Source organism: Trachypithecus francoisi, unplaced genomic scaffold (genome assembly GCF_009764315.1).
Source record: "Trachypithecus francoisi isolate TF-2019V2 unplaced genomic scaffold, Tfra_2.0 Lachesis_group12, whole genome shotgun sequence".
In the NCBI taxonomy this organism is placed as follows: Eukaryota; Metazoa; Chordata; class Mammalia; order Primates; family Cercopithecidae; genus Trachypithecus; species Trachypithecus francoisi.
This window is the reverse complement of record NW_022681457.1, coordinates 72,276,023-72,301,163: the sequence shown is the minus strand read 5'-3', so window position 1 is coordinate 72,301,163 and position 25,141 is coordinate 72,276,023. Positions and strand designations below refer to the sequence as shown.

General features: G+C 42.6%; 1 protein-coding gene across 2 annotated transcripts in view; it reads left to right on the top strand.

The window, feature by feature from the left end:
• The window catches only part of BTF3L4 (basic transcription factor 3 like 4), a 34,587-nt gene extending 26,046 nt beyond the window's left edge, over window positions 1–8,541 (top strand). Inside the window, exons 4-6 of one of the 2 annotated variants that reach the window (XM_033226383.1) lie at window positions 3,538–3,739; window positions 6,236–6,295; window positions 6,833–8,521. In XM_033226383.1, the coding sequence (XP_033082274.1) occupies window positions 3,538–3,739; window positions 6,236–6,295; window positions 6,833–6,879 (309 nt within the window). In that variant the 3' untranslated portion in view covers window positions 6,880–8,521. Of the gene's footprint in view, window positions 1–3,537; window positions 3,740–6,235; window positions 6,296–6,832 lie in introns of both variants that reach the window. The other variant, XM_033226384.1, reaches the window with a different exon arrangement.
• The last annotated feature ends 16,600 nt before the right edge of the window (window positions 8,542–25,141 follow it).

Here is a 25,141-nt window from a genome sequence, read left to right as displayed (position 1 = left end):
TCTCAATTTGGCCTGTATCCTGAAATAAATCATTCTCTGTCAAGCTGTCATGAGGCCATGGAATTTTATTTATTTATTTATTTATTTATTTATTTATTTATTTAAGACAGTGTCTCGCTCTATTGCCCAGGCTAGAGTGCAATGGCGTGATCTCAGCTCGCTGCAACCTCCGCGCCTCGGGATCAAGCGATTCTCCTGCCTCAGCCTCCCGAGTAGCTGGGATTACAGGTGCCTGCCACCACACCCAGATAATTTTTGTATTTTTAGTAGAGATGGGGGTTTCACTGTGTTGGCCAGGCTGGTCTTGAGCTCCTGACCTCAGGTGATCCACCCGCCTCAGCCTCCCAAAGTGCTGGGATTACAGGCATGCGCCACTGCGCCCAGCTGAATTGAATTTTTATAGGCAAATAAGTGTTTTAAGTGTGAGAATGACTTAGTAGGAAGGAAATTAAAGAACACGTTGGGAAACCCAGGTTAAAGTCCTCAGTTTGCACTTAACAAGCTATTTGTCCTTGGATATGTTGCTAACCAAGAGTTTTTGTCTTCAGTGTTTATTTCTTTAACATAAAGGATTTGAATTGGAAGACTTCTAAATTCAACAAATGTATAGTCTGAATTTTTTGAACAATACTGATTTCAAATTTCTTGTGACTTTAATGTCTATAAATAAAAAATGTCTCAGATTCCAATATTTGAGACTCTCTGCACCCGGAAGTATTTTAGAAATCCCTTTTTTTTTTCTTTTTTTTTTTTTTTTGAGACGGAGTCTGACTCTGTTGCCCAGGCCAGAGTGCAGTGGTGCATCTTGGCTTACTGCAACCTCTACCTCCCAGGTTCAAGCAATTTTCCTGCCTCAGCCTCCAAGTAGCTGGGGTTATAGGCGCCTGCCACCACGTCTGGCTAATTTTTGTATTTTTAGTAGACAGGATTTCACCATGCTGGCCAGGCTGGTCTTGAACTCCCGACCTCAGGTGATCCGCCCGCCTCGGCCTCCCAAAGTACTGGGATTACAGGTGTGAGCCACCGTACCCGGCCTTTTTGTTTGTTTTTTGAGAAAATCTCACTCGGTAGCCGGGCTGGAATGAAGTGGCATGATCTCAGCTCACTGCAACTTCTGATTCCCTGGTTCAAGTGATTCCCCTGCCTCAGCCTCCCAAGTAGCTGGGATTACAAGCATGTGCCACCACACCCAGCTAATTTTTGTATTTTTAGTAGAGACAGGGTTTCACCGTGTTGGCCAGGATGGTCTCAATTTCCTGGCCTCATGATCCACCCGCTTCAGCCTCCTAAAGTGTTGGGATTACAGGCGTGAGCCACCGCACCTGGCCCTTTTCTTTTCTTTTTTTTTTTTTTTTTTTGAGAAAGAGTTTCATTCTGTTGCCCAGGCTGGAGTGCAGTGGCGCGATCTCACCTCACTGCAACCTCCGACTCCTAGGTTCAAGCCACGTCTGCCTCAGCCTCTGAGTAGCTGGGATTACAGGCATCCGCTACCATGTCTGGATAAATTTTTGTATTTTTAGTAGAGATGAGGTTTCACCATGTTGGCCAGGCTAATTTTGAACTCATGATCTGTCCACCTTGGCCTCCCAAAGTGCGAGGATTACAAGTGTGAGGCGCCACACCCGGCCTGAAATCATTTTTTAAACCACATGATTTGGTCTTGATTTGGAAAATATAGTCCTACCATATCTTTTATTCTTTTCCCATTCTAAAATTATGTGATTCTAGCCTAAATGCAGAACAACATCCCATTTCATATCCACTGTCATCCTTCTCGAGCCCAGATTTCACCCACTTTAACATTTAACTTTTCTACCAAAACTGTAATTATCTTCAAAACTACATAATTGATCTTTTCTGAAGTTAATATAACTCACAGTGCCGTGTTTTTAGAACAGCTGGATTGAATGCTTATTGTGTGTGATATAATTAATAGAACCCTAAGTGTAATAGTGAGAGAGGGAAGGGTATAGAATTTAAATAGTGATTTTTGTCAGAAAAACATGGGGAAATTATTTGTGGGGTTTAGTTACAATTTTTCAGGGATTTGCCTTTATTTTCTCTGTGTTCCAGGTCTTGCCTGAAATTTAGAAGCCCCTTTCTTGCCCTTCCTTTCTGGTGCTGTCAATACTGGTGATCACCTCTGAGGAAGAAAAGCCCTCTTCCCACAGTCCATGGAGAACACTCAGCATCTATGCTTGATTGTGACAGGGCAGATTTTGGATGGATCATGAAATGCTTCTAAAGTAGCCAAGAGTTAACTCTTCCTAACCTTTTTATATAGTAAGCATGTTACCACCAAGGTAACTTACCCAGGGGAATCAACTACATAATGGAATCACATTATTTACACATTTAACTTATGCAAATTCAACTCTACTAAAAAAAAAATCAAAGTACATGAGTGAGAGAGAAAAATAACAATCTAAGTAGCATGTTAAACCTTCCATTTCAGTAAGTACCAGGCAATGGATGAAATCAAATCTGAAATAGTCAGTTCATATTGGTCAAAGTTATGGAAAGAATGTGAGGATGATTTTTAAAGGTTTTCTAGTTGTTGATAAAGCATGTTCAGGTCACTAGGCAAGTGGGTGGGACAACTTCTTTGACCTTTACAGGGGTTATTAAAGATTGTTGAGAAGCTACCCTTAAGAATTAGAGGAACTGGCTGGGCGTGGTGGCTCATGCCTATAATCCTAGCACTATGGGAGGCTAAGGTGGGCAGATCACCTGATTTCAGGAGTTCCAGACCAGCCTGGCCAACATGGTGAAACCCCATCTCTACTAAAAATACAAAAATTAGCCGGGCATAGTGGCACGTGCCTGTAGTCCCAGCTACCTGGGAGGCTGAGGCAGGAGAATTGCTAGAACCTGGGAGGCGGAGGCTGCAGAGAGCCGAGATCGTGCCACTGCACTCTAGCCTGGATGATACAGCGAGACTCTGTCTCCAAAAAAAAAAAATTAGAGGAACTAACAAAATCCCCTACAAAGAATGACATGATGAGAACAAGTTGACATTTTTATAAATGTACTAAGTACTTGAAGGAATGAAACACCTGGTTAAATTTCTGAGTGTTCTTTATGGATTTTCAGTGGTTATTTTTACTATATACTGTTGCCCCTTTATAACCAGTCCCCTAAGTAAGATGCTACCCTACCAAGTGGAAATTGCACTGATTTTGACAGTATAAATTGAGTAAGATAATGAGTAATTTCATTAAGAAGCTGGTTCGTGGCTGATACTTCCATTTTTTAAAAAACGTGGGCATGTACTTCTTTTAGAAGTCTTTGAATTTAAAATTTAGATTCTATAATGAAGTGAATATTTCTTGACCATCCTAATAATTTGTGCCATCTACACCATTTTACTTTATTAGTATGATCTTTTTCCATGAATGTCCACTGCTTGGCCAGTTACTACCTTGGGATTACATAACTACCAAGTAAAAAACCATAATTGGCTGACTTGCTTTTTAAAAATATTTTGTTTTAGTGTACCTAGCATGTGAAGTGCATTTTTCTTCTGTGATCATACAGGTGAACATGATTAAAGATGATGGGACAGTTATTCATTTCAACAATCCCAAAGTCCAAGCTTCCCTTTCTGCTAACACCTTTGCAATTACTGGTCATGCAGAAGCCAAACCAATCACAGAAATGCTTCCTGGAATATTAAGTCAGCTTGGTGCTGACAGTTTAACAAGCCTTAGGAAGTTAGCTGAACAGTTCCCACGGCAAGGTAGGTATTTCAATTTAGTAAATCTTTCTCTCCCCACCTTACTTAAAGAACCTAATCATTTACAAGGTGTCCCATCTTAATTTGGATTTGCCTGTATGTAATTATTTTACTTTCTGTAAAATTATTTCTATGCTTCATAAAATTCTGAGTTTGTTTCTTCAATGATTATGTAGTGTGACACATAGAATATTCAGAAACATGGCTGGGCGTGGTGGCTCACGCCTGTAATCTCAGCACTTTGGGAGGCCGAAACGGGCCGATTGCCTGAGGTCAGGAGTTCGAGACCAGCCTGACTGACATGGTGATACCTCGTCTGTACTAAAAATACAAAAATTAGCCAGGCATAGTAGTGGGCGCCTATAATCCCAGTTACTCGGGAGGCTGAGGCAGGAGAATCGCTTGAACCTGGCAGGCAGAGGTTGCAGTGAGCCGACACTGGGCCATTACACTCTAGCCTTGGCAACAAGAGCGAAATTCTGTCTCACAAAAAAAAAAAAAAAAAAGAATATTCAGAAACATTTTGGTAGTAATATAGTAACTTGAGAGATAATTACCAGGATAAGGATAGTGCCAGGATCTGCAGGCCATTATTTTATTTTATTTTATTTATTTTTGAGACAAAGTCTCGCTCTGTCTCCCTGGCTGAAGTGCAGTGGTGCGATCTCAGGTCACTACAACCTCCACCTCGTGGATTCAAGCAGTTTTCGTGCCTCAGCCTCCCAAGTAGCAGGGACTACAGGTGGTGTGCACCACTGCACCCGGTTAATTTTTGCATTTTTAGTAGAGACAGGGTTTCGCCATGGTGGCCAGACTTGTCTTGAACTCCTGGCCTCAAGTGATCCACCTACCTTGGCCTCCCAATGTGCTAAGGATTACAGGCGTGAGCTATGATGCCTGGCCCATCATTTTAAATAGTTAATTTAATATTCCCTGCTAATTAATGACAATCAGAAAATCTGTTGTATGGCTGGGCACAGTGGCCCACTCCTGTAATCCCAGCACTTTGTGATGCTGAGGAAGGAGTATTGCTCGAGGCCAGGAGCTCAAGACCAGCCTGGACAACATGGTGAGACCCTGTATGTACAAAAAATACAAAAATTAGCCAGGTGTGGTGGAGCGTGCCTATAGTCATAGCTACTCAGGAGGCTGACGCAGGAGGATCACTTGAGCCCAGGACTTCAAGGCTGCAGTGAGCTATGGAATGCCACTGTACTTCAACCTAGGTGACACAGGGAGACCCTGTCTCTTTAAAAAAAAGAAAGAAAAAAGAAAATAATGTTATCAGACATCTATGTTGTTGTTAAATATTATTGATTGCCCTATAAATATGGCAACCATAAGTTCTGAATTTCCAAGATAGTCCTGGTTTCAAATGTGTCATGTTGCCCCTAAAAATGAAAAAGCCTAGTATTGCAGTGCCTATACTACTTAGCTAGATATTTTCTTACATCAAAAGAAATGAAAAAAAATTGATTGATGGATTGATTTTTTTTGAGACAGAGTCTTGCTCTGTCACCCAGGCTGGAGTGCAGTGGCGTGATCTTGGCTCACTGCAACGTCCACCTCCCGGGTTCAAGCAGTTCTCTGCCTCAGCCTCCCAATTTAGCTGGGATTACAGGTGCCTGCCATCACGCCCAGCTAATTTTTGTATTTTTAGTAGAGACAGGGTTTCATCATCTTGGCCAGGCTGGTCTTGAACTCCTGACCTTGTGATCCACCTGCCTCAGCCTCCCAAAGTGCTGGGATTATAGGCGTAAGCCACCGCACCTGGCTTTTTTTTTTTTTTTTTTTGAGACAGAGTCTCACTCTGTTGCCCAGGCTGGAGTGCAGTGGATTACAGGCATGAACCACCATGCCTGGCTGAAAAAAATATTAATATTAATTTTTTTATTTGGAGAATATGGCCACTGTAAAGTCTTTTTACTCAGTGATCAGTTATTCCACTTTGCATATAAATTTTATCTTTGTAGGCCGGGTGTGGTGGCCCACCTCTGTAATCCCAGCACTTTGGGAGGCCAAGGCAAGTGGATCCTTTGAGGTCAGGAGTTCGAGACCGGCCTGGCCAACATGGTAAAACCCTGTCTCTACTAAAAATACAAAAATTAGCTGGGTGTGGTGGCATTTGTCTGTAATCTTAGCTACTTGGGAGGCAGGGAGAATTGCTTGAACTTGGAGGCGGAGGCTGTAGTGAGCCGAGATCGCACCACTACACTCCAGCCTGATCAACCGAGTGAGACCCTGTCTCAAAAAATAAAATAAATTTCATCTTTGCCACACATTGAAATTGCCAGCTGTGTATCAGTGTATATCTAAATTAAAGTTTTATTTATTTTTTATGTTACTCAAGCAGAAAACTATGAATGGCATTTTAGATTGACAATATTTAGCTTTTTCTGAGCAACTGGATGTGATTTATACAGGAAAAAAAGGGATAAACATAAGTTTTCTTTAAGGTCTTTGTTCTCAATGACTGATACTAAAATAAACCTTTTGTAGTCTTGGACAGTAAAGCACCAAAACCAGAAGACATTGATGAGGAGGATGATGATGTTCCAGGTAAGTGACATTTCCTTAGACTTAAGATTTTAAGCATCCTGTTTATCTCCTTTCAGTCACTGCATAGATGACTTTTAGGTTTGTGTTGATTGTAAAGTCATGAATTTAAATTGATTCACAATAATATGGATAGGATCTAATGTAAAACAATGCAAGCCCCTACCTTAGAATCAGAAATTGCCACACAAAGCTCTGCTGCCTGGATTTATTAAATTGAAATCACTGTGATTATAAATCTGCATAGCTATTGTTATAACATTTCTGTGTGAATTATAATTGACATATGAAAATGCTATTCACCTCAGTAGTTTGCATAGACAAAAAAAAGATGAACATTTCCTTAGGATTACTGTCCTGAGCAGATAATTAAATCCTTGTTAGTAAAATGCCACCAGTTCATCTCTGCCTCCTTATGTTTTCAGGCTAATTCTAGTTGTACTAATTTTATTTTTATTAGGGTTAGAAGTTAGGAGTTCCATTTACCTCTTTTTCCTTTTTTGTATTCTTTGATTCATATGCTTTGTTTTTCTTTTTCAGATCTTGTAGAAAATTTTGATGAGGCATCAAAGAATGAAGCTAACTAAAAGTTTGGTTTTTGGAAGCTGGCATGGACTAGATTTAACAAATCAGCTATGTGGTTCCAAAGTTTTACAGACACAGAGAACATCACCTGTTACTAGTTCAGTAATATAAATATTTTGTATATTAATAATGCTGTTTGTTCAGCATTTTTCGGTCATTTGATTTTGCATTTTGCACTTCCTCCCAGGATATTTTTTTGGTCAAAATATGAAGTATTGGTGCAGTTTGAGGGTGTTTTGTTTTTTGATTCTTGTTTTTTTTGTTTTTTTGTTTGGGGTATTTTTGGTGTATGTATGTTTATGTATGTGTGTGGGTATGTGTGTATACAGTGGAGAGCAAATTGGAAAACAGTTCTATTTATCCTCCTCCCTCCCCAGTAGAAATAAAAAAAAAATCTTTACATTTGTTACTTTTCTTTTCCCCCATAAGGCATAGAATTAATGGGAAGTGAGTGTCTTGGATTTCAGATCTGAAGAGATTTTTACCATTAGTGGTTTGATTTTAATTTGCTTGATTAACTATCATATTTTTCATACACTTCTCTGGGTTTAAAATGTCTTGGAGGTATTTTGCCACTGGCTTCATGCTGGAGTAATGGGTAACATATCTTTGGTATGGTTACCTTAGATTCACTTAACTAGTCAGACCCAAAAGAACTTCTTTTACTAGCTTGCTTCCTAAATGCCTTTTTTCCTCTCCTTTTGGTCTCCAAATGGCCTGGTCAGCTTTTGGTAATATTCTTCCTCATCTACCACCTAGCTTGAGAAGGATGTTCTCCATATAGAGTTAAGCGAGTGCCTAATCCCTCCTTTTGTAAGATTTTGTTCCCTCATCTTGAGGAACAACAACTTCATCTTCAACTTTTTATTTCCCCCCAATTTTACAGTTCGGTAGATTTCAAACTGGAATAGCTAGCATGTGCTTGCTAAATAATTTTATGCCAGCCTTATCCTGTATCCTAGCTGTTCTTAATAGCAGGTACAAAAATGCCTCTTTTTCAGCAACGTTGAAATTGGGAATGTCCTTTTGCATCAGAAGAAAATAGGCCATAGACTCATCCCCCAGCACAAATGGGCATTCTGTGAAATGGTACTGGCCCTAGGAGGATTTCCTCAACCACTCTCCTACTCTTGGCCTTGAACCTACCTCTGGGTTGGATCTTACTATTGTAGCTGCTCACTATACCCTCCTGCATGCTTAGAATAATGCTTTGGGGGGAGCACTGGTAAAACACAGTATTTATTTTTTTACCTCCTTTAAGAGGACTTGGAGGTAAGTTGCATTCATTCACTCAAGTTTCACTCTTGCTGTCTAATAGAAGCTTACGTTTTGCTATATCAGCATTTGTTACAGCCAATATTTAAGGATAAAATTTAGAAAATATATCATTTCCTGGCCCATCATCAAACTAATACAGCTTAACCTTGCAGCTACCAACTTTTGTGTCAAGCTGGATATCTTTATTTGATATCTAAGGTGCAAGACCAACAATATATTAAGAGATCTATAGACATGAAGGCAAAGCTCTTGTATTTTTTTTCATCCAAACACCTCAATTTATTTTATAAATTTGTTCATTTTTCCTGTTATGTTTTATATAATATATGGACTAAACAAAATAAAATAACAGTACAAAAGAGGAGACTATTTCCTCTTGTGCTTTTCTTGATGTTGTGTACAGAATTTCCTTTTATATTATTCCTCTACTCTCCACCTGTAAATGAATGTTAGTGCAGTAATTGTTTGAAATAATGCCTCATCCAGTGTTAGGTCAGTAGCTCTACATGATCTACACAGTCCAGAATTCTTTCTCTAATTGTCCCAAAGGGGGACATTGTGGAGGCAGAGTTAGCGGGACCACTTCTAGTGGTTAGGGACAGATAAAAGGCAGTATAGCGCATGAAAGAAAACACACACTTGGAAGCCAGGAGACTTGTGTCCTAGTCACAATTCTGGCATTAATTATGTGACCTTGGACAGGCCATCTAACTACTTGAAATTTATCAGTCAAAATAAGATGTTTCTTTTTTTTTTTTTTTTTTGAGACAAGGATTTGCTCATGTTGCCCAGGCTGGAGTGCAGTGCTGCAGTCTTGGCTGACTGCAACCTCCACCTCCCAGATTCAAGTGATTCTCAGCCTCCAGAGTAGCTGGGAATTTTTTTTTTTTCCCCAGTAAAAATGGGGTTGCACCATGTTGCCCCAGGCTGGTCTTAAACTCCTGCCCTCAGGTGATCCATTTGCCTCAGCCTACCAAAGTGCTAGGATTACAGGCGTGAGCCACCGCGCCCAGCCCAAACGAGATGTTTCTAAATCTAAAGTTTCTTCTGCTTCTGCATTTCTGCGGATCTCATTTGAAATTTTTCAAGGAAGGGATTTTTATCATTTGTTCAGAGATGTCTTTATCTTTATTAATACCCATAAAACGTTTATGTATTTGCTTCTTCCTCTTTCTCCTTTTGATCACATTTTAGCTGCTCATCTAGAGGATGATAATAATTCTAAATGGCTGGCCTCTCGTGTACAATGAGCCAGTATTCTTTTTTGTTCTATATTTTTGTATATCTTCCCCTTTCCTGAATAAAGCATGTTTAGAGTCTCAAAGAAATCCTCTCCACAAAGACATGTTCCTCCCTCCAGTGTGGATAGACACAGGGTAAGAGTTTGGATGAAACTTTTGTAAATAGTAGTGTTCTTGGCATAAATATGAATTAAATAGTTTTTTTATATTTAAAGAACTAGTTAAATATGTGCTTCTTACTAAGGTTAGGTATTTTTTGCCAAGATAACAACAATAAAAGCATTTTGTGGGAGAAATTGACCTTAAAATTTTGGGATAATTCAAGAAATGTCTATAGAAAATGGATTTATGATCTTAATTTTTGTGTTAGTCCTTTGAGGTTTTTTTGTTTGTCTTTTGTAAAGCTCCTCATCTGTTTTGGACAAGTCCAAAGTAAATGGTTGGGCTCTTATATCTGTTTTACCCTTATTTTTCCTATTAAGTAATGGTTTAAGAATATATCAAGCACCTTAATTTGTTGTTAAGTAGCTAGTGCTTACAGGATTCCATTAAATTCACTTTAATAAGTCTATGAAGTTCTTACTAAAAACCTGTATCAGGGATGTGTTTGATTTGTTTCTTTGTTTCATTCAGTGTTTACCCCTAGGTATGCTATATACCCATAAATAAGATACCTTTGTAAGAGATAGTATGGTATAGTGGGGAAAGCACAAGTTTTTAGATAGAGATCAATTCTGCTATCTACCATTATGTTGTAACCCTTCTGAGAGGGCTGCTGTCGTGCACAACTTCGGGAGCCATCATTTATTTTTGTGGTGTTCCAGAAGGTGTCATTTTCATAGACCACAGTGTGAATAGTGCCCCCTGTTAATAATGCAATGATGGCCTTGCTCTCTGAGCCTCAGTTTTATCTATAAAATGGTACCTAGAAGAGTCAAATGATTTCTTAGAATCCCCTAAATTATTAAGGTGAAGGTGAAAGATGATTAAAGCATGTTTTCTCCTAAGCTATGGCTTAGGAGATTTTCCGAAGCTCACAGTTCTAGGCACAGAAAGTCTCCATTCTACACTGCATTTCAACCTGTATTGAACAACACTCCAGTTCAGCCTATATTGCTATGCCACATGGAGTTTGCCTGGATTATTATAGCTTTCTTAATAGTTTTATTTATGATCCACTCTCTCCAGCCCACTACACAGCAGCCAGCTACCTAAATTTCATATCTGAGTATGTCCTTATATTTATTTCCAACATACTATTCGTTTGCCATAGTAGAGTATTAAGATTATTTGGTTTTCTTTTTACTTTCTTATAGTGCCCAATGTGTAATCTACTCAACGTCATAATAGGTAACGTTTTTGAACTACTGACTATTGAATACAAACTTATTTAATTTTCAATCCAGTGAGGCAGATATTATAATACCTATCTTTTTTCTTTTTTTGAGACGGGGTCTCTATCACTCAGGCTGGAGTGCAGTGGCACAGTCTTGGCTCACTGCAACCTCTTCAAACCATTCTCCTGCCTCAGCCTCCCAGGTAGCTGGGATTACAGGTACCTACCACCATGCCTGGCTAATTTTTGTATTTTTAGTTGACATGGGGTTTCACCATGTTGGCCATGCTGGTCTTGAACTCCTGACCTCAAAATGATCTGCCCACCTCAGCCTCCTAAAGTGCTGGGATTACAGGCATGCGCCACCATGCCCGGTCTATAATCCCTGTCTTAAAAACGAAAAATGGTTTAGGGAAATTGGCAAAAGGCCAAACAACTAATTGGTGGGGAACCAGGATTCTAATCGAAAGCTATCAAATCCCAGGGTGTAAACTTATCACTCCATACCACTCAACAAATACTTATTGAAGTGAAAATTATGTTTACATAGCCTCTCCAGTTAGATATTCTCACCAATTAATATCACTCAATATTAGCCTGAAAGTCAAACCTGTCATAAGGATTGTTCAGGGTCTAAGGATTTTCTTTTTTAAATAAGTAGGGTTTGTAATTTTTGCATGTATTCAGGAGTTGACTTTTATGAAGTTAATAATTGAATATTTTGCATACCTCAGGATGTTTCATAGCAGCATTTCGGCAAAAATTGTTGGGTTATGTATGTTGATCTTGACACTAGTGTTTCTTAAAATTTTGCTACCTTTTAGGCATACCTTGTTAAAGAAAAACTATAAACCTGAACAAGGTAGTGAATTTATCTTGCAGCCATACTTTTTCTGTGTTTAAAATCAAACTATTCAACACAAACTGTTAGAACTAATAAAAGAGGCTGGGTGTGGTGGCTCACACCTGTAATTCCAGCACTTTGGGAGGCTGAGGTGGGCAGATCACTTAAGGAGGTCAGGAGTTTGAGGCCAACATGGGGAAACCTCATTTCTACCAAAAATACAAAAAAATTATCCAGATGTGGTGGCACACACCTGTAGTCCCAGCTACTTGGGATGCTGAGGCATGAGAATCATTTGAACCTGGGGTGCAGAGCTTGCAGTGAGCTGAGATCACACCACTGCACTCTAGCCTGGATGACAGAATGAGGCTCTGTCTCAAAAATAATAATAATAATAATAATAACAGCCAGTTGCAGTGGCTCACGCCTGTAATCCCAGCACTTTGGGAGGCCAAGGTGGGTGGATCACCTGAGGTCAGGAGTTCGAGACCACCCCAGCCAACATGGTGAGATCCCATCTCTACTAAAAATACAAAACTTAGCCAGGCGTGATGCGCCTGTAATCCCAGCTACTCAGGAGCCTGAGCCAGGAGAATCGCTTGAACCCAGGAGACGGATGTTGTAGTGAGTCAAGATCGCACCATTGTACTCCAGCCTGGGCAACAAGAGCAAAACTCTGTCTCACAAAGAAAAAAAAAAAAAAGGCCGGGCGTGGCTAATTTTTTTGTGTTTTTGTAGAGATTTCACCATGTTGGCCAGGCTGGTCTCAAACTCCTAACCTCGTGATCTGCCTGTCCTGGCCTCCCAAAGTGCTAAGATTACAGGTGTGAGCCACCACGCCCGGCCTCAATTGCATTTCTGTACACTTACAAGGAATAATCCAAAAAGGAAATTAAGGAAACAATTCCATTTACAATAGCATCAATATGAATAAAATACTTAGAAATAACCAGTGATGTACGGTGACAGTATGTACACTGAAAACAAAATTAGACATCCTGTGTTAATACACTGGAAGACTTAAGATGTCAGTACTACTCAAGGTGATCTACAAATTCAATGCAATCCCTGTCAAAATCCCAATGATGTTTTTTTGAAGAAATAGAAAAACTCATCTGGGAATTCATAAGAAATCTCGAGACCCAAAATAGCCAAAAGAGTTGCAAAAGAACAACAAAGTTGGAGGACTAACACTTGCTGATTTAAAAGCTTATTTACTTAACAGCTATAGCAGGCCGGGCGCGGTGGCTCAAGCCTGTAATCCCAGCACTTTGGGAGGCCGAGACAGGCAGATCACGAGGTCAGGAGATCGAGACCATCCTGGCTAACACTGAAACCCCGTCGCTACTAAAAAAAAAATACAAAAAACTAGCCGGGCGAGGTGGCGGGTGCCTGTAGTCCCAGCTACTCGGGAGGCTGAGGCAGGAGAATGGCATAAACCCGGGAGGCGGAGCTTGCAGTGAGCTGAGATCCGGCCACTGCACTCCAGCCCGGGTGACAGAGCGAGACTCCGTCTCAAAAAAAAAAAAAAAAAAAACTACAGCAATATGGGCCAGGTGCGGTGGCTCATGCCTGTAATTCCAGCACTTTGGGAGGCCACGGCAGGCGGATCACAAGGTCAGGAGATTGAGACCATCCTGGCCAACATGGTGAAACCCGTCTCTACTAAAAATAAAAAATTAGCTGCGCATGCTGGCGCATGCCTGTAGTCCCAGCTACTCAGGAGGCTGAGGCAGGGGAATCGCTTGAACCAGGGAGTTGGAGGTTGCAGTGAACCAAGAAGATCATGCCACTGCACTCCAGCCTGGCGACAGAGCAAGACTCCATCTCAAAAAAAAAAAGCTACAGCAATCAAAACCATGTTGTACTGGGCATAAAGACATGTAAGACATATATAGACCAATGGAATAAAATAGAGTCCAGAAATGAGTCCTCACATGCATGGCCAAATGCTTTTCAAGAAGGGTGCCAAGACCATTCCGTGGAAAAAAATCTTCAACAAATGGCACTGGGAAAATGATATCCACATGCAAAAGAATGACAGATCCTTTACACCATATACAGAAGTTAAATCAAAATGAGGCCAGGTGCAGTGACTGATGCCTGTAATCCCAGCACTTTGGGAGGCTGACGTGGGTGGATCACTGGAGGTCAGGAGTTCCAGAGCAGCCTGGCCAACATGGTGAAACTCCATTTCCACTAAAAATACAAAAATTAGCCTGGTGTGGTGGTGGGTACCTGTAATCCCAGCTACTTAGGAGGCTGAGGCAGGAGAATCTCTTGAACCCAGGAGTCGGAGGTTACAGTGAACCTAGATTGTGCCACTGCACTCCAGTCTGGGCGACAGAATGAGACTCTGTCTCAAAAAACCTCAAAATGATCAAAGACGAAAACCTAAGATATAAAACTTGAAAGAGGGCCAGGCAAGGTGGCTCACGCTTGTAATCCGAGCACTTTGGGAGACTGAGGAAGGAAGATCCCTTGAGCCTGTAATATAGTGCCCAGGAGTTCAAGACTCCTGGGCAACATGGCAAAACCTCATCTTTACAAAAAATAGCTGAGCATGGTGGCGCCTGCCTATAGTCCCAGAGTCCCAGCTACTCAGGAGGCTGAGGTGGGAAGATCACCTGAGCCCAGGGAGGTCAAGGCTGCAGTTAGCTGTGATTGTGCTACTGCACTCTAGTCTGGGCAATAGAGTGAGATGCTGTCTCAAAACAAAACAAAAAAACACGGCCAGGTGCAGTGGCTCACACCTGTAATCCCAGCATTTGGGACGCCGAGGCGGGCAGATCACGAGGTCAGGAGTTCATGACCAGCCTGGCCAACATGATGAAACCCCATCTCTACAAAAATATAAAAATTAGCCGGGCGTGGTGGCATGCACCTGTCGTCCCAGCTACTCGGGAGGCTGAGGCAGGAGAATTGCTTGAACCTGAGAGGCAGAGGTTGCAGTGAGTCAAGATCGTGCCACTACACTACAGCCTGCTGGGCAACAGGGTGAGACTGCGTCTAAACACACACACACACACACATATATCTGAGTTCCTTCAATAGTTTCTTTTTTCTTTTTAGATGAGTTTTGCTTGCTCTTGTTGCCCAGGCTGAAGTGCAGTGGCACGATCTCGGCTCACTGCAACCTCTGCCTCCTGGGTTCAAGTGATTATCCTCCCTCAGCCTCCGTAGTAGCTGGGATTACAGGTGCGCACCACCAAGCCCAGCTAATGTTTTGTATTTTTAGTAGAGATGGGGTTTCACCATGTTGGCCAGGCTGGTCTCGAACCCCTGATCTCAGGCAATCAACCCGCCTCAGCCTCCCAAAGTGCAGGGATTATAGGTGTGAGCCACTGCACTCAGCCTCTATAGATTCTTGAAAGTGTAGTTACTGGCTGAAAGGGTCATGAACATTTTTAGAACTCTTCATGCATATTGTAAAATTGCTTTTCAGAAAGAATATGGCAGTTCCGAGTACCTACAGCATAGATAAAGAGAATTCCTAGCTGGATGCAGTGGCTCACACCTGCAATCCCAACACTTTGGGAGGCCGAGGCGGGCGGATCACGAGGTCAGGAGATTGAGACAGTCGTGGCTAACATGATGTATCCCTGTGCATGCTAAAAGTACAAAAAATTAGCCGGGCGTGTGGCACGTGCCTGTAATCCCAGCTACTCGGAAGGCTGACTGACGCTGGAGAATCGCTTGAACCCGGGAGGCGGAGGTTAACAGTGAGTCGAGATCACGCCGCTGCACTCCAGCCTGGGCGACGGAGCGAGACTCAGTCTCAAAAATATATATATAAAAATTAGCCAGGCATGGTGGCGGGCGCCTGTAATCCCAGCTACTCAGGAGGCTGAGGCAGGAGAATGGCTTAAACCCGGAGGCGGAGGTTGCAGTGAGCAGAGATGGCGCCACTGTACTCCAGCCTGGGAGACAGAGCAAGACTGTATAAAAAAAAAAAAAAAAAAAAAGCCGGGGACCGGGCGCGGTGGCTCACGCATGTAATCCCAGCACTTTGGGAGGCCGAGGCAGGCGGATCACGATGTCAGGAGATCCAGACTATCCTGGCTAATACGGTGAAACCCCGTTTCTACTAAAAATAGGAAAAAATTAGCCGGGCGTGGTGGCGGGCGCCTGTAGTCCCAGCTACTCGGGAGGCTGAGGCAGGAGAATGGCAGGAACCCAGGAGGCAGAGCTTGTAGTGAGCCGAGATGGCACCACTGCCCTCCAGCCTGGGCGACAGAGCAAGACTTGTCTCAAAAAAAAAAAAAAAAAAAACAAGCTGGGTGCAGTGGTAATCCCAGCACTTTGGGGGCCGAGGTGGGTGATCACCTAAGGTCAGGAGTTCCAGACCAGCCTGGCCAACATGATGAAACCCGTCTCTACTAAAAATATAAAAAATTACCCGGGTGTGGTGACACATACCTGCAATTCCAGCTACTCGGGAGGGTGAGGCAGGAGAATCTCTTGAACCCGGGAAGTGGAGGTTACAGTAAGCCAAGATCACGCCATTATACTCCAGCCTGGGTGACAAGAGTGAAACTCCACCTCAAAACAAAAACAAAAGCAAAAAATTTAGAAGAAAGGGAAGTTTCGTGAAACTAAGTTTGGCAATGATTGCTTCAATGTGACACCAAAAGGCACAGGCAATGAAATTTAAAAAGTAGATACATTGTATTACATCAAAATTCAAAATGTACAAGGGACATTAGAAAGAGAAAAGCAGCTGGGCATGGTGGCTCATACTTGTAATCACCCCAGCACTTTGGGAAGCTGAGGCAGGAGGCCAAGAGTTGGAGACCAGCCTGGGCCACATAGTGAGATCCTGTCTCTACAAAAAAGTAAAAAAAAAAAAAAAGAAAAAGAAAAAGGCAGGCATGGTGATATGTACCTGTGGTCCCAGCTATTCCAAAGGCTGAGGTGGAAGATCTCTTGAGCCAAGGAATTTGAGGCTACAGTGAGCTATGATCAGGCCAGTGCACTACAGCCCAGGTTGCAGAGTAAGACCCTCTCTCTAAAAAAAGAAAAAAAAATTAGAAAAGCAACCCATAGAATGGGAGAAAATATTTGCAAATCAAGTATCTGATAAGGGATTAACATTCAGAACATAGAAAGAATGTCTACAACTCAGTACAAAAAGAACCCAATTAAAAAGTGGTCAAAAAGACAGGGCATCGTGGCTCAGGCCTATAATCCCAGCAACTTTGGGAGGCTGAAGTAGGAGGATCCCTTGAGCTGAGGAGTTTGAGACCAGCCTGGGCACTATAGTGAAATCTCATCTCTACAAAAAAATTAAAAATTAGCCAGGTGTGGTGGCAAACACCTGTGGTCCCAGCAACTTGGGAGGTTGAGATGGGAGGATTGCTTGATACCAGGCGGCAGAGGTTGCAGTGAGCCATGGTCAGACCACTGTACTCCAGCCTAGGCAACAGAGCAAAACCCTGTCTCAAAAAAGTAGTAAAAAAAAAAAAACAAACAAACAAAAAACAAAAAAAAGTGGGCAAAGGACTTAAATAGACATTTATCCAAAGATATACAGATAGCCAGCAGGAACATGAAAAGATACTCAGCATCACTAATCATTAGGGAAGTACAAATGAAAACAACAAGGAGCTAGCACACCTAATAGGTGTGAACCTATTAGGATGGTTATAAAAAATAGTTGTCAGGATGTGGAGAAATTGGGATCCTTGTACGTTGCTGGTAGGAATGTAAAATAGAGCAACCACTGTGGAAGACAGTGTGGAGGGTCCTCAAAAAATTAAATGTAGAATTACCATATGATCCAACAATTCTACCTCTAGGTATATATCCAAAGAAATTGAAAGCAGGGACTCAAACATATTTGTACACCAATGTTCACAGCAGCATTATTCACAACAGTAACTCAAGTGCCCATTGATAGATGAATGGATGGGTAAACAAAATATGGTATGTACATGCAACAGAATATTTTTCAGCCTTTAAAAGGAGGGAAATTTTGACACATCCATGTTGTAACATGGATGAACCTTTAAAACGTTATGCTCAGTGAAATAAGTGAAACATAAAAGAACAAATGTTATATGATTCCACTTAAATGAGGTACCTTAGAATAGTGGTCCCCAATGTTTTTGGCTCCAGGAACTGGTTTCATGGAAGACAGTTTTTTCCACAAACCAGTTAGGGGCATACCGGGGGATGGTTTTGGGAAGGTTCAAGTGCATTACATTTATTGTGCACTTCTATTATTATTACATTGTAATATGTAATGAAATAATTATACAACTCATCATAATGTAGAATCAGTGGAAGTCCTGAGCTTGTTTTCCTGCAACTAGACTGTCCCATCTGGGGGTCATATGAGACAGTGACAGATTATCAGGCATTAGATTCGCATAAGGAGCCCACAACCTAGATTCTTTGCATGTGCAGTTCACAATAGGGTTCATGCTTCTGTGAGAATCTAATACTGCTACTGATCTGACAGGAGACGGAGCTCAGGCAGTAATGTGAACAATGGGGAGCAGCTGTAAATAAAGGTGAAGCTTTGTTAACTCACTCTCTGTTCATCTCCTGCTGTGCAGTCTGGTTCCTAACAGGCCACTGATCAATATGGGTCGTGGCCTGGCGGCTGGGGACCCCTGCCTTAGAATTATCAAATTCATAGAGACAGAAAGAATTGCTAGGGGGTAGAAAGGGAGTGCAGAATGGAGAGTTATTGTGTAATGAGTACAGAGTTTGAGTTTGGAATGGAAGAAAAAGTTCTGGAGATGTATAGTCACATTGTTTGTACAACAATATGAATGTATTTAATGCTACTGAATTATATACTCAAAATTGGTTAAAATAACAAACTATGTATATCGTGTGTGTGTGTGTGTGTGTTTTGTTTGTGTTTTCTAGACAGGGTCTTGTTCTATCACCCAAGCTGGAGTGCAGTGGTTTGATCTTGGCTTGCTGCAACCTCCGCCTCCTGAGCTCAAGTGATCCTCCTGCCACAGCCTTCCAAGTAGCTAGGACTACAGGCGTGTACCACCATGCCCAGCTAATTTTTGTACTTTTTTTTGGTAGAGACAGGGTTTCGCCATGTTGCCCAGGTTGGTCTTGAACTCCTGGACTCAAGCAATCTGCCTTCCTTGGCCACCCAAAGTGTTGGCATTACAGGCATGAGCCACTGTGCTGGGTCAACTTTATGAATATTTTACTATAACAACAACAACAACAACAAAAACCCCTGTGACATGCCTCTGGGAACCCCATGTGGAAGAGATCAACCAACTGTAGGTAAGTATAACACATCAAAAACATTATGGATACAGTTTACCTCAGCAATAAGTCATTCCCAAGACCACAGTGTTGAGAAACCTTGAGTTGGTGCTCTGAGGAGTCAGAGATGAATTGGCACTAATCTCTGCCTCCACGGTATTACAATTGTTAGAAAATAGCATACACTCAAAAAATAAATGGTCGTACCAAGGACCAGGTCTGTGCTACAGACTCTTTAAGGGTCACAGAAGAAAAGGATCTTCATCCCATCTTTACGTTTGCTAGAGCAAGGTTGTTATCACGGTGTATTTAGCCCAACTCACACCCATTCTAAAATTGTTTTACATCCACATATCCTTCTCAAGAAGCCTAGACAGCCGTGTTTACAGAGCGTGACTCCACACCAGTAATAGATGCTCAGATCGAAGGCAGAACACTGACCCAAGAACCAATCCATAGACCAACAGCTGAGCCAATCCACTTATTTCTAACGATTCTGTACTAAAACAGACTGAATCAGATGCTAATGGACCCTTGAACTAAATGATCCTATAGGATTGAACCAGAACTAATGTTGGGCCAGGTACAAGCAGTGGAAGCTATAAGAATGAAGCCGAAATAATAGACAACCCTAAAAAGAGAACAGCCTCAACAAAATGATTTCACAATTTCTGTCCCATGATGCCTGGCTGTTCTTTTGCTGTCCCTAGGTTGCTAACCTGTCAGTGAAATTTTTGTGTTCTTCAAACACCTCCCTGGCCGGGTGCAGTGGCTCATGCCTGTAATCCCAGCACTTTGGGAGGCCGAGGCGGGCAGATCATGAGGTCAGGAGATGGAGACCATCCTGGCTAACACAGTGAAACCCCGTCTCTACTAAAAATACAAAAAATTAGCTGGGCATGGTGGCAGGCGCCTGTAGTTCCAGCTACTGGGGAGGCTGAGGCAGGAGAATGGCGTGAACCCGGGAGGTGGAGCTTGCAGTGAGCCAAGATTGTGCCACTGCACTCCAGCCTGGGCAACAGAGCAAGACACTGTCTCAAAAAAACAAAAACAAAAACAAAACAAAACAAAACAAAAAACACCTCCCTCTGCCACCATCATTCTGTTTAAACCAGCTTGAGGCCGGGCGCGGTGGCTCAAGCCTGTAATCCCAGCACTTTGGGAGGCCGAGACGGGCGGATCATGAGGTCAGGAGATCGAGACCATCCTGGCTAACATGGTGAAACCCCGTCTCTACTAAAAAAATACAAAAAAAACTAGCCGGGCGAGGTGGTGGGCGCCTGTAGTCCCAGCTACTCGGGAGGCTGAGGCAGGAGAATGGCGTAAACCCGGGAGGCGGAGCTTGCAGTGAGCTGAGATCCGGCCACTGCACTCCAGCCCGGGTGACAGAGTGAGACTCCGTCTCAAAAAAAAAAAAAAAAAAAAAACCAGCTTGAGAGACTGTTCCTTGCCAACAAATGATCTTAGAGCAAGGGCATTTGAAGCCGGACGTGATGGCTCACACCTGTAATCCCAGCACTTTGGGAGGCCGAGGCGGGCAGATCACTTGATGGCAGGAGTTCGAGACCAGCCTGGCCAACATGGTGAAACCCCGTCTCTACTAAAAACACAAAAATTAGCCAGGCGTGGTGGCATGCGCCTGTAATTCCAGCTACTCTGGAGGCTGAAGCATGAGAATCGCTTGAACTCAGGAGGCAGAGGTTAAGAAAAATTAAGAAAAACAAATTAAAACTGTTAAACGGAAATATCACAGGGACCATCATTCTTGGACTCATACAGTATTTGTCTTTTTTTCTTCTCATACATTCTTGAAATCTTTTACTTATACAATGGACATCCATCTATCTTGTCCCTGAGAACATCATGTTCTTTGAGTCATCTTCAAAATCTCTCTTGGCCATTCCCTCCTGGCTACCCATTCTGACATTAAGTCCAACATTTTTTCAATGATTAAGTGCTGCCACTTGACCTCTGCTATTCTGAGATCTATCCCCATTGCTACTTGGGAGCCAATCTCCTACTGTTAGTCCTGACTTAGAGGATAATTGCTATAATCTTCATGATGTTGGTACCTCCCCTAACTAGTGCATTCCTTGTTTCCTAGGTAAATGGCATGTCCTCAAGGTGCTTCCAGGGGCGGGCCTTGGAAATCAACTGGTGGATTACAGGCGGGAGCCATGGCGCCCGGCCTCTCTGAGTCTTTTGATTCCCTTTACCATAGTTTGCCGTGGCAGTTCTGGCATCTCTACTTTAATGTGAATGTAGGCTGTCCCTTTTCTCAAGCTTCAAATCAACTGGTGGATTTTCCATTATTATTTAGACCCATTCCACCAGGACCCCTTCTCTGAGTCTTTTTTTTTTTTTTTTTTTTTGAGACGGAGTTTTGCTCTTGTCACCCAGGCTGGAGTGCAATGGCGCGGTCTCAGCTCACTGCAACCTCTGCCTCCCAGGTTCAAGCAATTCTCCTGCCTCAGCCTCCTAAGTGGCTGGGATTACAAGCGTCCACCACCACGCCTGGCTATTTTTTGTATTTTCCGTAGAGATGGGGTTTCACCATGTTGGCCAGGCTGGTCTTGAGCTCCTGACCTTAGGTGATCCACCTGCCTTGACCTCCCAAAGTGCTGAGATTACAGGCGTGAATCACGGCGCCCGGCCTCTCTGAGTCTTTTGATTCCCTTTACCATAGTTTGCCGTGGCAGTTCTGGCATCTCTACTTTAATGTGAATGTAGGCTGTCCCTTTTCTCAAGCTTCAAAGATCCATTCCAGCAGTGTACAGACTCATCTCCTGGGGCCCTTGTAGGGTTTTAAATCCTGTGTCACAGGAGAGTGCCCTGATAGTGATGAACTCTTCCTATCCAACTTTAAATTTCACCATTTATCCACCTCTCAGGCATATTCTTCTGGTACTGGCCAGCACATGTAAGCCAGATCCTACAGCCACTTTGGCATATATCTCCCTTTTCCCTTAGCATACCCTGCATTTACCTAGTTGTGTTATTTTATTTTAGTTATGGGACTGGTGGCCAGGAGGAGTGATCAGGACAGATTCTGAGGAGGGTCTGCATTGTCTTATAAGTTACCTACAACGGGAGTAGGAAATAGGCCTTTATCTTCCTACTTGAGACAGTGAGTCACTTCAATAGGCCCAGGGGGTTTAAAGGAATCTTGAGATTCAAGCTTCTCAAATGTATCTACCTACATATCCTCACTTCAAATCTCAGGATCCTACTTCTTACATATTAGGGCCCAACTTTTGTGAGGAGACTTGCCTATGCTGAGAATTCAGCCTTTTATCAAATCGCCCACTCTCACAATTCTGCCTAATAATTAACTACCTTTGCCTACTGGCTGCAAGGGATGAAAGTCTCTTTAAATGCTACCAGTGAGGTCTTTTGCTTTAAATTGTTGATTAATATATCTGAGCCTGTCATTTCCTTTCTTTCTATTTATTTATTTACTTATTTATTTTTGAGATGGAGTCTTGCTCTGTTGCCTAGGCTGGAGTGTAGTGGCGTGATCTTGGCTCACTGCAAGCTCTGCCTCCTGGGTTCACGCCATTCTCCTGCCTCAGCCTCCCGAGTAGCTGGGACTACAGGCGCCCGCCACCATGCCAGGCTAATTTTTTGTATTTTTTAGTAGAGATGGGGTTTCACCGTGTTAGCCAGGATGGTCTCGATCTCCTGACCTCGTGATCCGCCTGCCTCAGCCTCCCAAAGTGCTGGGATTACAGGTGTTAGCCACCGCGCCTGCCCTTCTTTCTTTTTCTGTTCTTTTTTCTTTTTTCCTTTAGAGACACAGTCTTGCTCTGTTGCCCAGGCCAGAGTGCAGTAGTGTGATCATGGCTCACTGCAGTCTTGAACTCCTGGGCTCAAGGAATCTTCCCACCTCAGCCTCCTGAGTAACTGGGATTACAGACATGAGCCACCACAGACACCTAATTAAATTTTTTTTTTTTTTTTTTTTTTGTAGAGACAGGGTCCCACTATGTTTCCCAGGCTGGTTTTGAACTCCTTGGGCTCAAGTGATCCTCCTGCCTCAGCCTCCCAAGTGCTGGAATTATAGGCGTGAGCCACCACACCTGGCTCATTTTCTTTCATCAGTTAATCAATGGCATTTAGCAACAGACTCCCACTTCCACTATCTTTGTAGTTGGTATTTCCCATGTATCTTTCAAATGCCTGAGACATTGCACCAGCTACACTGACTATCCCCTTCCTTCCACCTATATTCCACCCCAATTCACTATAGGTGAAAGTCTTGCGGTTACATATATGGCATGCCAGAGACTTTCATTCCATTTACTGCATTACCATCCAGTCCATGTGTGATCCACCTCCAGAATCCCATCCTTAGGTTTGCTTTCTAGGACCATTCGTGGTACCAAATGTTTTACCTTAGGTTCCCAGAAGCAGAGCCTGAGATATGGATTCTGGTTCAAGTAACTTATTGAAGTAACTTTTTGAAGCAGTGGAGTAAAGGTAAGGAAGAGTGTGGATTCCCGCTCCAGTCTAACCCCACAGGGAAACTGAAACAAGAACTGTACCCCAAAATTAGTCCTTTGAAACAAGGGACTGTGTCAGACAGTCATTGACAAGTCTTCTCCCTGGTTCCCTCACCACCAAGAGAGATAACTCCCTTTGGTTAAGGGCACGTCTCCAAGAAGGGGACAGCTGCGAGTTGTATCAGCTGAGACAGGGTCTCACTCTGTTGCTCAGGCTGGAGTGCAGTGGTGTGATAATAGCTCACTGCAGCCTTGAACTTTTGGGCTCAAGCAATCCTCTCAAGTAGCTAGGACTACAGGCGTGTGACCATAGCCAATTAAAAAATTTTTTTTCCATCCTGGCCAACATGGTGAAACCCCATCTCTACTAAAAATACAAAAAAATGGCAGGGCATGGTGGCTCATGCCTGTAATCCCAGCACTTTGGGAGGCTGAGGCAGGGGTGGATCATGAGGTCAGGAGTTCGAGACCAGCCTGGCCAACATAGTGAAACCCCATCTCTACTAAAAATACAAAAAATTAGCCAGGTGTGGTGGCAGAGGCCTGTAATCCTAGCTATTCGGGAGGCTGAGGCAGGAGAATCACTTGAACCTGGGAGGTGGAGGTTGCAGTGAGCCGAGATTGCGCCATTGCACTCTAGCCCTGGTGACAGAGTGAGACTCCATCTCAAAAAACCAAAAAACCAAAAAATTGGCTGAGTGTGGTGGTGCACACCTGTAATCCCAGCTACTTGGGAGGCTGAGGCAGGAGAATCGCTTGAACCCAGGAGGCAGAGATTGCAGTGAGCCAAGATGGTGCCACTGCACTCCCGCCTGGTAACAGAGCAAGACTCTGTCTCAAAAAAAAAAAAAATTTTTTGTTTTTTTTTTCTTGCTGTGTTGCCCAGGCTGTTCTCAAACTCCTGGCCTCAAGTGATTCTCCTGGCTTTGTCTCCCAAAGTGCTAGGATTATAGGTATGAGCCACTGCACTTGGATTGTATTTTCTTAAGCTGTGTAGACCTGAAACATAGCAGTTATATTATCTTCAAATAATAACACATGTTTACAATCCCTTGCCCACAAATCAAAAATACCAACTAAATTCAAAACAATTTTAAAACAAAGAATATTTTTCATAAATTTGGTGCAAACTCTACAGAAATGTAAAGTGTTAGATTATAGGGTACTGCCACAAACTCAGCTAGGGGTATCATTTGGACGACACACGTCCGACATTACATTTTTTAAGTAAAAAAGAATCTTAATTTTGAAACAAAGCTGGCTCCAAAAAGTTTGGATAAGGAATTATGGACCTGTTGCTACCATGTTAAAGGTTCAAATATTACATATATGTACATATACATGTATCAAAAGTAACTCAACCCTGCAAGAAGGATTTGTTTTTCCCCATTTTTCAGATGAAGGACCAGAGGCACAGAAAAGTTAACTAACTTACTCAAGTAGTCAAGTTAGTGAATGGAAAAGTCAGGTCTGTGAGACTTCAAAGCCTGATCTTTTCCGTTATATCATGCTGTGTCTGCTGGTGAAATCATTGCTAGTTCATATAACGATACTTGCTGTCAGTAATCTGTGATGTTTTGCAAAGAGCACTGTGAATTCTAGGAGCTCTACTGCCTAAACATGTTTGAAAATCCCTGGACTTCATGACTTTAATGGTGTTTTCCACCCCCTAGGATTCCGTGTGATCCTATTTTTTAAAATTTATTTTTTATTTATTTTTGAGACAGAGTCTTGCTCTGTCACCCAGGCTGGAGTGCAGTGGTGCAATCTCGGCTCACTGCAAGCTCCACCTCCCGGGTTCTCGCCATTCTCCTGCCACAG